The sequence below is a fragment of the Erinaceus europaeus genome, chromosome 1 (assembly GCF_950295315.1).
Source record: "Erinaceus europaeus chromosome 1, mEriEur2.1, whole genome shotgun sequence".
Lineage (NCBI taxonomy): Eukaryota > Metazoa > Chordata > Mammalia > Eulipotyphla > Erinaceidae > Erinaceus > Erinaceus europaeus.
Genome location: NC_080162.1, coordinates 52346435 through 52360989, shown reverse-complemented (window position 1 = coordinate 52360989; position 14555 = coordinate 52346435). Strand labels below are relative to the sequence as shown.

General features: G+C 39.6%; 1 protein-coding gene across 1 annotated transcript in view; it reads right to left on the bottom strand.

The window, feature by feature from the left end:
* CFAP61 (cilia and flagella associated protein 61) overlaps positions 1-14513 on the bottom strand; it is a 322791-nt gene extending 308278 nt beyond the window's left edge. The window contains exons 1-2 of the mRNA XM_060186112.1: positions 14286-14513; positions 3001-3159 (exon numbers count right to left, since the gene is read on the bottom strand). Coding sequence (XP_060042095.1) covers positions 3001-3143 — 143 coding nt within the window. The 5' untranslated portion in view covers positions 3144-3159; positions 14286-14513. The remainder of the gene's footprint in view (positions 1-3000; positions 3160-14285) is intronic.
* Between the last annotated feature and the right edge of the window lie 42 nt (positions 14514-14555).

The following is a 14555-nucleotide window of genomic DNA, read 5'->3' as shown; positions in this document are numbered from 1 at the left end:
TTATAGAAGCCAGACTTTCCACCTTCTGCACCTCATAATGTCATACTCCCAGAGGGATAAAGAATAAGGAAGCTGGGGAGTCGGGCTGTAGCACAGCGGGTGAAGCGCAGGTGGCGCAAAGCACAAGGACCGGCATAAGGATCCCGGTTCGAACCCCGGCTCCCCACCTGCAGGGGAGTCGCTTCACAGGCGGTGAAGCAGGTCTGCAGGTGTCTATCTTTGTCTCCTCCCCTGTCTCCCCCTCCTCTCTCCATTTCTCTCTGTCCTATCCAACAACTACAACAACAATAATAACTACAACAATAAAACAACAAGGGCAACAAAAGGGAATAAATAAATAAAATAAATATTTTTTAAAAAAAAGAATAGGGAAGTTGAGAGTTGGGCGGTAGCGCAGTGGGTTAAGTGCATGTGGTACAAAGCTCAAGGACAGGCATAAGGATCCCAGTTTGAGCCCCCAGCTTTCCACCTGCAGGGGTGTCACTTCACAGGTGGTAAAGCAGGTCTGCAGGTGTCTATATTTCTCTCCCCCTCTGTCTTCCCCATTTCTCTCTGTCCAATCTAACAACGATGACATAAACAACAATAACTACAACAACAATAAAAAAAAACAAGGGCAACAAAAGGGAAAATAAATAAATAAATATAAAAAATATAAATATTTTTTAAAAAGAATAGGGAAGCTATCAAGGCAGGAGAATGGATACGGAGTTCTAGAGGTGGGAATTGTGTGGAAGTGTACCCCTTCTATCCTATGGTCTTGTCAATATTTCCATTTTATAAGTAATTAAAAAAAAGTGTTCCTGGAATGACGATTTGAATTTAAAATGCATTTATTCATGGGAACCTAGAATGGTGCCTGGATTCTATAATGTAATTAGGACAGTGCTATACCACAGAAACAGTATATGTTAAGTGGGTTTTGTGGGCCGGCCTGGGAAGCCAGTCACAGATAACTTTGTTTCACTGGGAAAATATAAGGCAGTCTCCAAATGGCTTATAGCAAAAAAGTACATTTGGTAGCATTATTCTTTTGCATGTATAATTTCTCTTTCTTATTATCTCTTAGTCATTAGGTTCTCTATAAAGCAGATAAAAATCACTGCAGAACAAAGGGAGAGGAGGACAGAGGTAGGAAGAGGCTTATCTTTCAAAGCTAAATTTTAAATTATTCATTATAAGCCAAATCCAAACCGAAAGGGGACTACTTAAACACATAATGTGCCTCACACACACACATACACATCTATATTTAACACAAAATATGATTAAGCTCAAAGATTTTATCCAGCAAGAGAAATAACAGTCCTTCTCATTAATGTCTCATTTATTCAATTGGTTTAGGGAATTTTCCAAGTGCAGTCATAACTCATTTCATTTAACTATATTTGATGAGAATCTTGGTTCAACAGTGCTGCCAGGTTTTCTGCTTTGGTAAACAGTGTGAATAACACAAAACTTAATGTTCCCTTTATGTCTACTGCTCACTGAACCACAGCCAGCTGTGGTTCTCATCTACCCATCCTCCCACTGCATTGTAGCATCTGGAATCCACCAACTCTTTTAGCCCTTTTCCTATGCATCTTCTATGCCCAGTCTCTCCCAGAAAATTTTGCAGGATTTCTAGGTGAGGTTAGTTTTACGCATTTCTGTTTCTCTGTAACTGAGTCAGTAGTTAATAAAATCACTGAAGAAAGATGTCACCAATTTATAAAAATATTTGTAAAAATAAGTGCCAGCCTCAAAGTTGACCTGTCAAGGAGCTAGGAGTTACCTAATATAAAAAGTGAAAGTACGCATGGGGTTGGTAGCCATTGTATTGGGAGCTCCAGAATATTGAAGGGAATGTAAATGTATTTACACTTCTGAAAATTTAACTGTGTCTAAAGTAGGCTGAAAGCATTATATTCAATAGCTATTTAAAGCAGTCAGTTGTTTTATACAAGTTAGATTGTTTTCTTAGATTTATCATATATTTTTATTTACTTTACTTCTTCTATCTTGGGTTTTTTCAGTTGCGACATTCTTCTTTCTGAATGGAATGCATTCTAAGAGATTTCCTTTATTCAGAATCTACTGGTGAACTAGAGAAATACCTCAACTGTCAAAATATTGTATTTGCTTGCTTACGGTTCCTGGTTCTACCCCTAGCTCCCCAACAGCACAGTGCTGGTCTGACTTGTCTTTCTTCCTTTCTCTGTCTCATGTAAAACTTTCTCACATATGCAAAAAAGACTTTGAGGGGCCAGGTGGTGGCACACTTGGTCGAGCACACATATTACAATGAACAAGGACCCAGATTCAAGCCCCTAACCCCCACTTGCAGGGAGGAAGCTTTGCAAGTAGTGAAGCAGTGCTGCAGATGTTTCTCTGTCCCTCTCCCTCTCTATCACCTCCTTCCCTCTCAATTTCTGGCTGTCTCTATCTAATAAATAAAGATAATAAAAAATAAAATAAGACTTAAAAATGCATTCATTTCCCCCTACATGTTAAACTAACTGTTCTACTGGGTCTACAATTCTATATTAATATAACTTTCTCTCCAATATTGATGATAACCCACTATCTTCTGGCTACAACTGCTAGGAAAATCATGTTAGTCTAGTCTTGGCAAATAATTTGTATTTTCTCTCTATTTTTCAGCTCTGCTCTTTAACTTTGGTGTTTTCTTGATCTGGGATTGACTGAGTTTTTGGGATCTAAAACTCAGTAACTTTCAACATCTAGAAAGCTCCAAATCAGTGTCTCTTCAAACTTTGACTCTCCCAATTCCTATGATTGAAAAAATCTCTACAATTGCTAGAAAGTACTGACTGGTAGAGCCAGAAAACTTGGTAAATCCTGATCAGGATTAATACTCAAAAACCACAACTAAGACATAAGAAAACAAGAAAACCATTTCTTCTCTGTAAGCTCCATAAAGACAAAAAAGTGGGATTAATTCACGGAGTGTGATAAAACTAATAAAACATTCTTAAGCTTACTTAGCTGTGTACTCACAGAAGGTAGATGACATTTAACTTCCCAAACAGCTTCTGGGTAAACTTTCTAATGAGCTTTTGTATACAATAAATATCCTGTGATTCTGTTCTTCGGCAATAAACCAACTCTACTGTTCCTCTTGGAGAAGAGAGTAATGCCATTTTTTTTATCCTGTCCCTAAAAAAAGAATAAACAGTCCCACTGTTAATATGAAATGACAAATCAGTCCAATCTAATATTTTATCCAAAACTAAACATTAATTCAATCTCTGTATGGCGGTATTAGAGTGCTAGTGGGATACTCCTTCCCCTGGGATGGGGGGAGGTCCTAACAGCTGTCACTGCCAACCAATTGAAACATTTCTCTTCAGGAGCATTGCATTTCTGAGAACTGGCCTGTCTAGAAAATTCTGCAACTGTATTTTTTGTTTGCAACAAAGCTTCTTTAATTATTCTAACAATAGGACTGGAAAACATTGAAACGATATTTATTGATTCAGTGCTCTCTCATATTTAACCAGAAACCATGGGATGTGGTCAAGAGTTACAAGGGTTACTGACAGCTGCTGCCCATGTTCCAGTTATCCACACTGCTTCCCAGAAGGGAAGAAATCTCAAGAGATATTTTGAGACAGGAAATTGTACATGGTCAAATAAATATAGGAAATTCTACTCATGATAGGTCACCATGCCCATTAAAGTCTTTGAAAAGTTTCATAACAAATTACTAAAAAAAATTGAGTACTATAAATAAAAAATAGTATTGATATATTAGTTGAAACCAAAATGTTGTACCTGTCAATTATTTCATGTTCTACAGAAAAAGTGCCTTGTAGATATTATGTAGAAAAAAAAAAAACACCAAGAAAAATATCTGCAGCAAAGACCTTATGGAAAATCAACTAGACAAGCATATAAGCAAATAAATAAGCATTATACTTCCCACAGCCCAATCTGAATGTGAAATTGGGAAGTTCCTACAAAGATAGGACACTAGTAGAGACAATAAATATTTGCAAACATTATCCTTCATTTTCTTTCTCTCAGTAGAAACTGACTTTAATAACGTCTAGTCCAGGGGTTGGGAAATAGCATACTGGCTATACAAAATATTTTCATGCATGAGGTTCCGGGTTTACTTCCCAGCACCACCGTACAACAGAGCTGAGTAGTTCTCTATTCTCTCTGATTATCTTTCTCTCCATATCTGCTTTTTAAAAAATAACAAATATTTAAAAAGTAATGTCGAACCAACTTGCAGGTGCTACCGTGATTCCACCCTGACTTCTCTGGGAAGACAACTTCACCAGTGTGTACTGGAATCTCACCTCTCCAGAGCCCTACACCACCAGGGAAAGACAGAAACAGGCTGGGGGTATGGATTGACCTGCCAGTGCCAAATCCAGTGGAGAAGCAATTCCAAAAGCCAGAACTCCTACCTTCTAAATCCCCAAAACAACTTTGATCCATATTCCCAGTGGGGGAGAAATAATAGGAGGAATAAGATAATAGGGCTCTGAACTCCAACTCCATCAGGCCCCAGAGAAAGAGAGAGAGAGAGAGAACAAAAAAGAGAGATTTGGATGTAGTAATAGGGTTATGTGTGGCTTTGAGGGGAATGAATAGAGGACTGGACCTGGAAGAAACAAGGGGGTAACTATGTACAAATATAGACAGGTAGTTGTAGAGATGACAGTTAACCCATGTCTGCAATCTTGGGAGAACTATGGTGGTTTGCAATGAAGGGACTTGTAATTCAGAACTCCGATAGTAGGAACGGTTGGGAATTATACCCTATCTGACATTTAATTTTATAAATCAATATTGAATAGCAAATAAAAAAAGTAAAGTCAACTTCTGCTAAAATTAGTCATAAATGCTATTATTACTAGTTTTGGTTTTTTTAATATATTTATTTTTAATATTTATTTTTTGGATAGAGACAGAGAAATTAAGAGGGGACAGGGAGATAGACACCTGCAACATTGTTTCACTGCTTGTGAAGCTTCCCTCTTGCAGGCAGAGAGCTGGGGATTGAACCCATGTGCACACAATCAAGTACTGGTTTTGGCTTCTTATTATTTCTTTCCTGGGGGATTAATGATTTACAGTTAACAGTAAATACATTAGTTTGTACATGCAAAGCATTTCCCAATTTTCCACATAACAATACAACCCCCACTAGGTCCTCTGCCATCATATTCTAGGACCTGAACCACTGGTTTTGGTTTTAATTTAAAAAGCAATATTGGCTTACATGATTTTGCCAAACAATATTCTTAGCCCACCTTCATGTTAGCAGTAGGGCTCAGGCAAAAATTAGTAAAGTCATGGGCCCTTTGGGATATTCCTAAAATAGAATTCATAGCTTCTTCCATAAAGAAGACCCCAAATTTCACCTGTTACACTCTTGGCTTTAGGTTCCTGATCATTAAACAACTTGTTCTGCTTTACAACCTTTTTTTTTTTTTTTTGCCTCTGGCACTACCAATCCACTGCTCCTGGCAGCTAATTTTTCTACTTTATTGGATAGGAGAAAGAGATATTGGGAGAGGAGGGAAAGATAGAGACGGAAAGAGACAGACTTCTGCAGACCTACTTCACTGCTTGTGAAGCACAATCCTGCTGGTGGAGACCCGGGGCTCCAAGTGGGATCCTTGTATGGCTCCTTGCACTTTGTACTATGTGCACTTAACCTAGTGTGCTACTACCTCTACTTTACATCTTAATGCTTTCCAGCCATCAAATTGCAGAAGTTATCATGATGCCAACCTGACTTCCCTAGGCAGATGACCTTACCAATGTACCCCACTAGGGAAAGATAGAAACAGGCTGCAGGTATGGATCGACCTGTCACCACCCATGTCCAGCAGAGAAACAATTACAGAAGCCAGACCTTCCACTCTCTACCCTTCATAAAGATTTTTGGTCCATACTTCCAGAAGGATAAAGAATAGGGAAACTTCTAAAGGGGGTGGGAGGTTATAAAACTCTAGTGGTGGGAACTATATGGAATTGTACCCCTCTTATCCCACAATCTTGTCAGTCATTATTAAATCACTAATAAAAATTAATATTGAAAAAAAGTAGTTGATGAACCTATGATGTCTTAATCTAATGCTAAAATATTTAAATGCTGAATAAAATAAAATAGGAAAGTATAATTAGAGGGGTGAAGTTGGAAAAGAAGAAAGAGGCATTGAGTAGTAGCTCTGGAAGTAATTAGATGATTCAGATCCTGGGTCCACTTTTAACATTAACACCCATGGGGATAGTATGAACTGCACTCAAAACAAAATTGAAACTAATACCATACAAATTAACATCTCCACAGAGTTTATACTTGGGCAGTGTGGCTTCATGGTAAATGAGGAAACTTGATAAATTAAATTCCAAGCCTCCATGTAAACAATGAGGATGGCTTCTCTATAGATAGCTCTATAAACAAATAAAAACAACAAAAAATAATTAAAAGGAGTTCAGATTCTAGACAAAAAAAATAGATGGGAAATGCCAACTCAGACTCCTGTGTAATGTGGAAGTCCCAAGAACATCAGACAATAGACACATAAAGTAACTGTAAAATAGTTAAATTTAGTTATTATAAATCTAGAGAAATAAAAGTCATAATAATAAATAGTTACAAGAAAAAACAGAAACTTTAAAGTGAATAAAATTTAAAAAACAAATGGATTAAAGAGAAATACTGAAGTGGATGATAGAGGTGAAGAAATGGCTTAGAAGGAAACTGGTAAAAACATAGTTAAGAGATATGTCAGGGAGTCAGGTGATTTGTGCAGCCGGTTAAGCGCACATGGCACAAAGCGCAAGAACCAGCATAAGGATCCCGGTTTGAGCCCCTGGCTCCCCACCTGCAGGGGAGTCGCTTTACAGGCAGTGAAGCAGGTCTGCAGGTGTCTATCTTTCCCTCCCCCTCTCTGTCTTCCTCTCCTCTCTCCATTTCTCTCTGTCTTATCCAACAACAAGAATAATAACTATAACAATAAAACAACAATAGAATAAATAAATAAATAAATAAATATTTTAAAAAAGAGTGCTTTGTAAAAAAAAAAAAAAAGATATGTCAGGCAAAAGGGGTGGGGATCTATATCTTACAGGAGTTCCAGAAAGAACAAATGAAATGTTTGATAATGACAAGTAATGACTTTATAATTCATAAGGTGTTGTTAAAATTCGGGGACACCAGCAGGCCAGGCTAGCATCATGGTGGTAGACAGAGACAGAGACTCGAGGACACATGGCTGGCTGAGAAGCTTCAGTTTAATCTTTATTCACCAACGGGCAAATCACCACACCATGTGCTTCCCCATCATTCTTTCTCCGCTGCTGCTGCTGGGACTCTGGACGTCCTTAGCATACGGGGCGGGGAGAAAGAGGGGTGTGAAAGTAGCAAGGGCCAAACCATTTCTCTCAGAGGTAGGGGGAAGGGGGCCAAACCAACACAAAGAATACCAACATATTCCCCCTTTTCTTTTTAACTAAATGACCACAGTATCAGGGGTGTGGGCTGAACAGAAACCTATATCGTACAGGCATTTTCAAAAAAAAGAAACTGGCACAAACATGGAGAAACATGTAAGCGAGGAACAAGAACCAGTGTGCTGCCAAGGGAAGACCTGAGGGGGCCATTTTTTGCCTCTGTGGGCAAAATTTTATCAGCTTAAAAAAAATTTCCTGCCTCTGGGGGGCGTACTTGCCTCAACAGGCATTTTTATCATGGGGGGAGGGTGAGGCCTAGAGTCCCAAGGCATGGCTGCAGTCAGTGTTTGAGAAACCCAGCAGCATAAAGGGAAGCCACTAGTTTTGTTCAAAGTGTCCCGAGGTGTACCAGTGAGTCCGATAGAAGTCCAAAGCAGATGTCCATTGAAGAATTGCCAAGGGGTGAATTGTTGTACGTCTCTCTCGATGGGGAATGTCAGCCATGCCACAGGAACTTTCCCAGTCTCTGTCTCTGATCCTGCTAATTTTCATTCTCTAACCCATGTTAATCTTAAAGGCCTTCGAGCTCGATTTCCTGATGTTCTTGTACCACAGTTAAAACATATCCTCGCTACATGCTCTTCTTGTGCAAGTCTCATAAAGACACCTGCTATCCAGACCCTTGGGGTTAACCCCCAAGGTTTAAAAGCTAATGCTATTTGGCAAATTGGTGTCACCCACATACCAAACTTTGGCAAACAAAAATATGTGTTTGTCTCAGTTGATACCTTTTCTAAATTTGTGTGGGCTACAGCTCAGACAGGAGAAAGCGCTAAAAAGCTTGTAAGCCATATGCTCTCCTATTTTGTTGTGATGGGCTTACCTCTTCAACTTAAAACTGACCATGGACCGGCATTTACCAGCAAACAATTTAAAGATTTTTGTTTCCTCTGGAACATTACTCATACCACAGACATTCCCTATAATCCACAAGAACAAGGCATTGTCGAGAGGGCCCATCAAACCCTTAAAGCTCAATTAAATAAAGTTAAAGGAGGAATGTACCCCCCGAATATCCAGCTAGAAAAAGCCTTAACTACGTCAAATCTCTTTAATATTTACAATAACTTGGACTTACCCCCTATTATTCTTCACTGGAAAACACCATCTACCCTCCCATCCATTAAGGTCAAATGGAAAGACCCACTCGATAAAATTTGGAAAGGGCCTGACCCCCTATTGACAATGGGAAGGGGTTTTGCATGCGTTTTCCCTCAAAATTTCTCTAAACCTGTCTGGGTTCCTGCCCGCCATGTCCGACAATACCCGCAGGATGGCGCTGTTATCCCTGAAGAACAAGAAATACTACAAGAGGACCAGATGCAGGATACATCCCAGGACCCATAATACGACATGGCTGAACCTACAAAATCTGGCTTACAGAGACCTTTCTCCTACCCTTTCCCTGAATGTCTTATGTTATAACTGGCCAGTTGTGTTTTGTGAGTGAGTGTGTTGAATGACAAAAAAATTTTTTTTGCATGACCCATCTACTCAGAGTACTCTAAAAGGTAATTGGCTTTATATAAAAATGCTGGACGCAGCCAAAGTTTCTGGAGATGTCCAGAAACATTCCAAAATTTTTGTTTTTCTCCCTCTTTTGATTTTTATATATAGTTTTGGTATATATGTAAGTGTTTAGTCTTAAACTGTGTGAATAATGACAGATATAAATTTGTTTTTTAAATGATATGTTTTTATAACAAAAGTTCTTTTTCCTCCAGTGTGTTATAACTAAATGTTTATGGATATGTCTCGAGTTTGGTAACACTAACTTAACAGTCAAAAGTGTAACCCTACAGCTACATTATTACCAGACAAGGTAAAAATTAATTTGCTAAGGTAACTATTTAAGGTAAAAGTCTAAATGTTTAACATGACTATACATTCCCAAAACTAAAATATAAATTCTCTATACAGGACACCTTTGGAAGGCCCCCAAAAGGGCCCTGTAAACTATCTTGTGGAAATTAATCCACAACAGATCTAGCATCAATCTGGCACTGTAAATATTAAAATCATTGTCATGAAAATGCGTTAACTCTCTAAGCAATTTGAGTCTGTTTAAAATGCATTTTAAAAATATTTATTTTATTTATTTATTCCCTTTTGTTGCCCTTGGTGTTTTATTGTTGTAGTTATTATTGTTGTTGTCGTTGTTGGATAGGACAGAGAGAAATGGAGAGAGGAGGGGAAGACAGAGAAGAGGAGAGAAAGATAGACACCTGCAGACCTGCTTCACCGCCTGTGAAGCGACTCCCCTGCAGGTGGGGAGCTGGGGTTTGAACCGGGATCCTTATGCCGGTCCTTGTGCTTTGCACCACCTGCGCTTAACCCGCTGCGCTACAGCCCGACTCCCTAAAATACATATTTTAACTAAAATTGGTCTCAAGATCCTGTTGTAGAGACTGCTATAGGAGGTCACATTAGATGACCTTTAAATAAAATCATAAAGATATTTAAACCAATTATAATCATCGAGGTATCAACTATAATAAACCTCTAACTTGCTACAAGTTCAAATTAACCACGAGAAGCAGATTGTTTGTGTTTCTTTCACAGGAATCCCGGAAAAACCATCTGAACCCCTGCACACCCTGACGTCACCCACTAGACGGCACAACTACAGTGACACACCCCCCGAAACCCTAGATGTCACTCAATGCGATCTGAAGAACCTGATACACAGACTCCAAGGACAGAACTTTCTTAATGCCTACTTGCCATTCCTGCTTCTGATTTGCCTGTCATGTGTTGGCGGTTCCAGCTGGCTATCTACAGAAAAGCAGAATTCCAGCGGCTGACCTCCCTCATGCAGCGTCTCATCCCCTGCCAATTTTTCCCCTAGCCATCTACTTTGGACTGAGACTTGTATCGGACTTGCTGGCATACCCTATAGATGTTTTACACAATTTTAAAGCAGCTTATTTCCCTTCACGCTGCTGGTTTTTCATAGACTGATCCTGAGTAGTTCATAGACTTTACAGACTGTTGCCTTGAGGACTATACAATGCCAAATAGCCCCTCTGTTTGGTGGGTCATGCCCTCCCGCCTCCCCCTCATTATGTACCCTTTCCCCTTCCCCCCCCCCCCAAGCAGGGAACATTCCTTTACACACCAACCCTTCCCTTTATACCACACTGGCTTTTACTACTCCCCTACTTGTCCCTATATCATTTAGGTTTATGCCCAAAAGGTTTCTGCTCCATGATAGTCTTTTATGGACTTTGAACCATCTTATGCTATGACTAGATAGAAAGACAGAAAAAGATGTAGAGATATTGTGAAGATATGGTTGAGCAGGCTGCACTTAAACCTACGAGATGAGTCCCTCCAGGTAAGTCTCTCTCTCTAAAGAGGGGCTGAGCACAGGGGGACACATAAATCTCACAAGGTTGGCAGCCATTTAAGCCTTCCCTCCTCCACAGAAAGTCCTACATCTTCCCACCTGAGCACGGCATTCCTTAAAAACATTTAAGCCTGCTCCATTCCATTTTTCTTTACTGTGTCCATTTAGATATAAAGGGAAAAGAGGAGATGATGCTGAGGAATTATTCTGATACAGTCTCTGCCCCCAGGTTTTACCACGCCCCGCAGTGCCCCCTTCAACCAATCCTGCCCCCACACGTCACCCCTGGTTATTGCTCAATAAAAGCCCCCTCACTCCCCCCCCCCCAGCTCTCGGCTCCCTCTCTCGCTCTCTCTCGCTGGGCTCCTTCAGGTCGCACGCTCTCTCTCTCTGAGTGGTGAGGTAGTGGGGACGGCCATTTTCGGCTGACTCCACGTGGCCTGAGCCCCCCCCATCCTATAATAAAGATTTGTGTACCCCACTTGTTCCAGACCTCCTCTCTCTCTCTTCTCCACGGTGCAGCCCGACACCTGACAACAACAACAACAATAAGGCATTATGTTTAATTATTTTTCTATAATATTTGCTTGTTTGTTTCTACCATAGGACTACTCAGCTCTGGCTTATGGTGGTGCTGGGACTGAACCTGTGACCTAGGAGCCTTAGGCATGAAAGTCTTTCATATAGCCATTATGCTATCTCCCCAGACCTATACTTATTTATAAGCAGTAAAATAGAAATAAATTCTAAACTACAAAACCACAAAAGGAAAACCCGAACTAACCAGATAAAAGCCTATTTTAGAATAAAATGTATACTAAGAATATATTTCTCATAGGCAACAGTAAAAGTCAGTAGTACAAAGGCTGGCAAACTTCTGAGAAGGGTCAGATAATATTTTAAACTTCATGAGCCTACTCAACTCTGCGATTATAGTATAATAGCAAAGACAATATTAACACAAGTAAATATGACTGTATTCCAATAAAATTTTTCTTACGAAAACTGAAGTTTGACTTTTAAAAGTAAATCTACTATATTTTGAAATGTTATTCTGAATTATTTTTAAGGCTTAGTTATATATATATATATATATATATATATATATATATATATATATATATATACACACACAGTAGAGCAGCATTTGTGCATATGCAGTGGCAAGGATTTAATCTGTGACCTCCTGCCTGCAAGTACAGAGCTCAACCATTGTGGCAGGGCGCTTCTATTTTCACTTAAAAATGTGAAAATTGAAGTGGCTCAGTGGTTAAAATGCATCCCTTCCCTGTGTGAGGTCTAGACCCTGTGTTCAATCCTAAACCTCACGAGAGCACCAAAGGTAAAAGTAGGTGGAATTATTATTTCTATAAGAGTTTTCCAAATACCCAAAGGGCGCTCTAAGTATCAAAATCCTCTGTATCAGTGAACTATCAAGTCATAAAAAGCTACGAAGGGGGAGTTGGGCAGTAATGCAGCGGCTTAATCACATGTGGCACGAAGCGCAAGGACCAGTGTAAGGATCCTGGTTAGACCCCCACCCCCCCCCACCTGCAGGGGAGTCACTTCACAGGCAGTGAAGCAGGTTTGCAGGTGTCTGTCTTTCTCATTCCCTCTCTTGTCTCTCCTCCTCTCTCCATTTCTCTCTGTCCTATCTAACAACGATGTCATCAATAACAGTAATAACTACAACAACAATGAAAAACAAGGGCAACAAAAGAGAAAATAAATATAAAAAAAATTTTAAAAAGCTATGAAGGAACCATAAATACATTAACTAAATTAAATGAACTAGTTTTAAAAGTCTACATACTATAGGATTTCAACAATTAGACATTTTGGAAAATATAAAGCTATAGAGACAAAACTATTTGTTTAAGTCAGTGGTTACCAAGGAACAATAGGGGGAGAGGTGAATATGTTTTAGGGCAACAAAACTATTTCTGATCATATAATAATGCTCAATATCAATCACAAAGTTTGTCAAAACACACAAAATGTACATCAAGAGAGAAGCCTAATGTTAACTATGGAATTTGGGTGATAAAGATATGCTATTGTTGATTCATCACTGCTAACAAATGTAGAATTCTGGGGCAAGGGAGATGGCATAAGCCTTATGCAAAAAGACTTTCAGGTCCAAGGCTCCCAGGCCCCATTCCTTTTACCACCATAAGCCAGGGCTAAACAGTACTCTTGTTGGGGGTGGGGGGATGCAAAGTGAGGAAGAATAAGAAGTCTACAGACTATATGATTACAATGATAAGACATTTTGGGAAAGGCCAATCTATGGAGACAAAAAGTTTTTTTTTAAGTCAGGGTGAGGGATGAGTAAGTACACACACAAACATATGACTGGTGGATGTTTATAGCAGAGAGACAGAGGACTGGAGAAGAGATAGAAGAGATAGAATAATTTTCTGTGCCATTCATTCAATTTTGTTATAAAACTACAAGTGATTTAAAAAAAAAACTGTCTTAAAATTTTGTTTTTCTTTTTTGCTTATACACAATTTTTCTACATTTGAAGATAGGTCAAGAATTTTTTTTTTTTTCCTACCAGGGCACTGCTCAGCTCTGGTGATGGTGGTGCAGGGGTTGAACCTTGAACTTCAGAGCCTCAGGCATGAGAATCTCATTGTATAACCATTATGCTGTCTCCACCCACACAGGTCAAAATTGTTACCAGTTAGCATTTATTGAGTACTTTATATAGATTTTCTCTATGTTAGTAAAATATGTTACTATTATTCTCTTATTGTCCTTATAGATAATGACACTGAAATTAGAAGAATTTCCTCAGATCACAATTAGAGAACTTATTTTTTAAAGTCCTGACGTGTTTTTCTTTCTATTTTTCTATCTTTTCTTTTTTTATTTAGGCAGCCATACACAGCCATACTATTTTTAAAATATTTTTATTCATTTTGGATAGCGACAGAATTTGAGAGGGAAAAGAGAGGTAGAGAGGGAGGGAGGAAAAGAGGGATCTGTAGCCGTTTCTCTGCTGGTAAAGCTTCCTCCGTGCAGATGGGGGACTTAAACCTGGGTCCTTATGTACTGTGATGTGTGCATTCCACCTACCATCCGGCCCCCAGGGTGAATTTATACATCTATTTCGCAGAACAAAAGAGTGGCTGGTTTGTTAGTATTCATTTGGCTATTATATAGCTTTTTTTTTTTTTTTTCCACAAAGCACTGCTCCACTCTGCTTTATGGTGGTGCTGGGGACTGAACCTGGGACCTCAGGACCTCAGGCATGAAAGTCTTTTGCATAACCATTATGCTGTCTACCCACCCCTTGTATGGCTTTAAAATACCTTCAGCTATTTCAAATCATAAGTCTTAACAGTTAATTTGTGTACAACTACAGAACGAAGGAGCTTGAATCTCACATACTACAAATCCCAGAACGCAACTCGGCTCCAGTCTGCCCAGCATCGCAGCCGCTCACCCCCAAGGCACGCTGGGAAGCGTAGTTCAGCCTGCCTCTCTTCCCTTCTGCAACATCCGATCACAGCTTGGTTCCCATCCCCGGTGAACAGCCCCAAAGTGCTGACAGACCCGCCCTTAAAATTGTGCGCCCATTTCAGTCCCTTAGACTGACCTAGGGGTCCTCCCCAAAGGCTTAGCACACGATCTCTGTTTCCCTGGAGTACAGGCTACCTGTACCTGGCACACAAGTCCGGAAAGCCCAGTTCATCCCCGGCCCTGTAAGACGCCG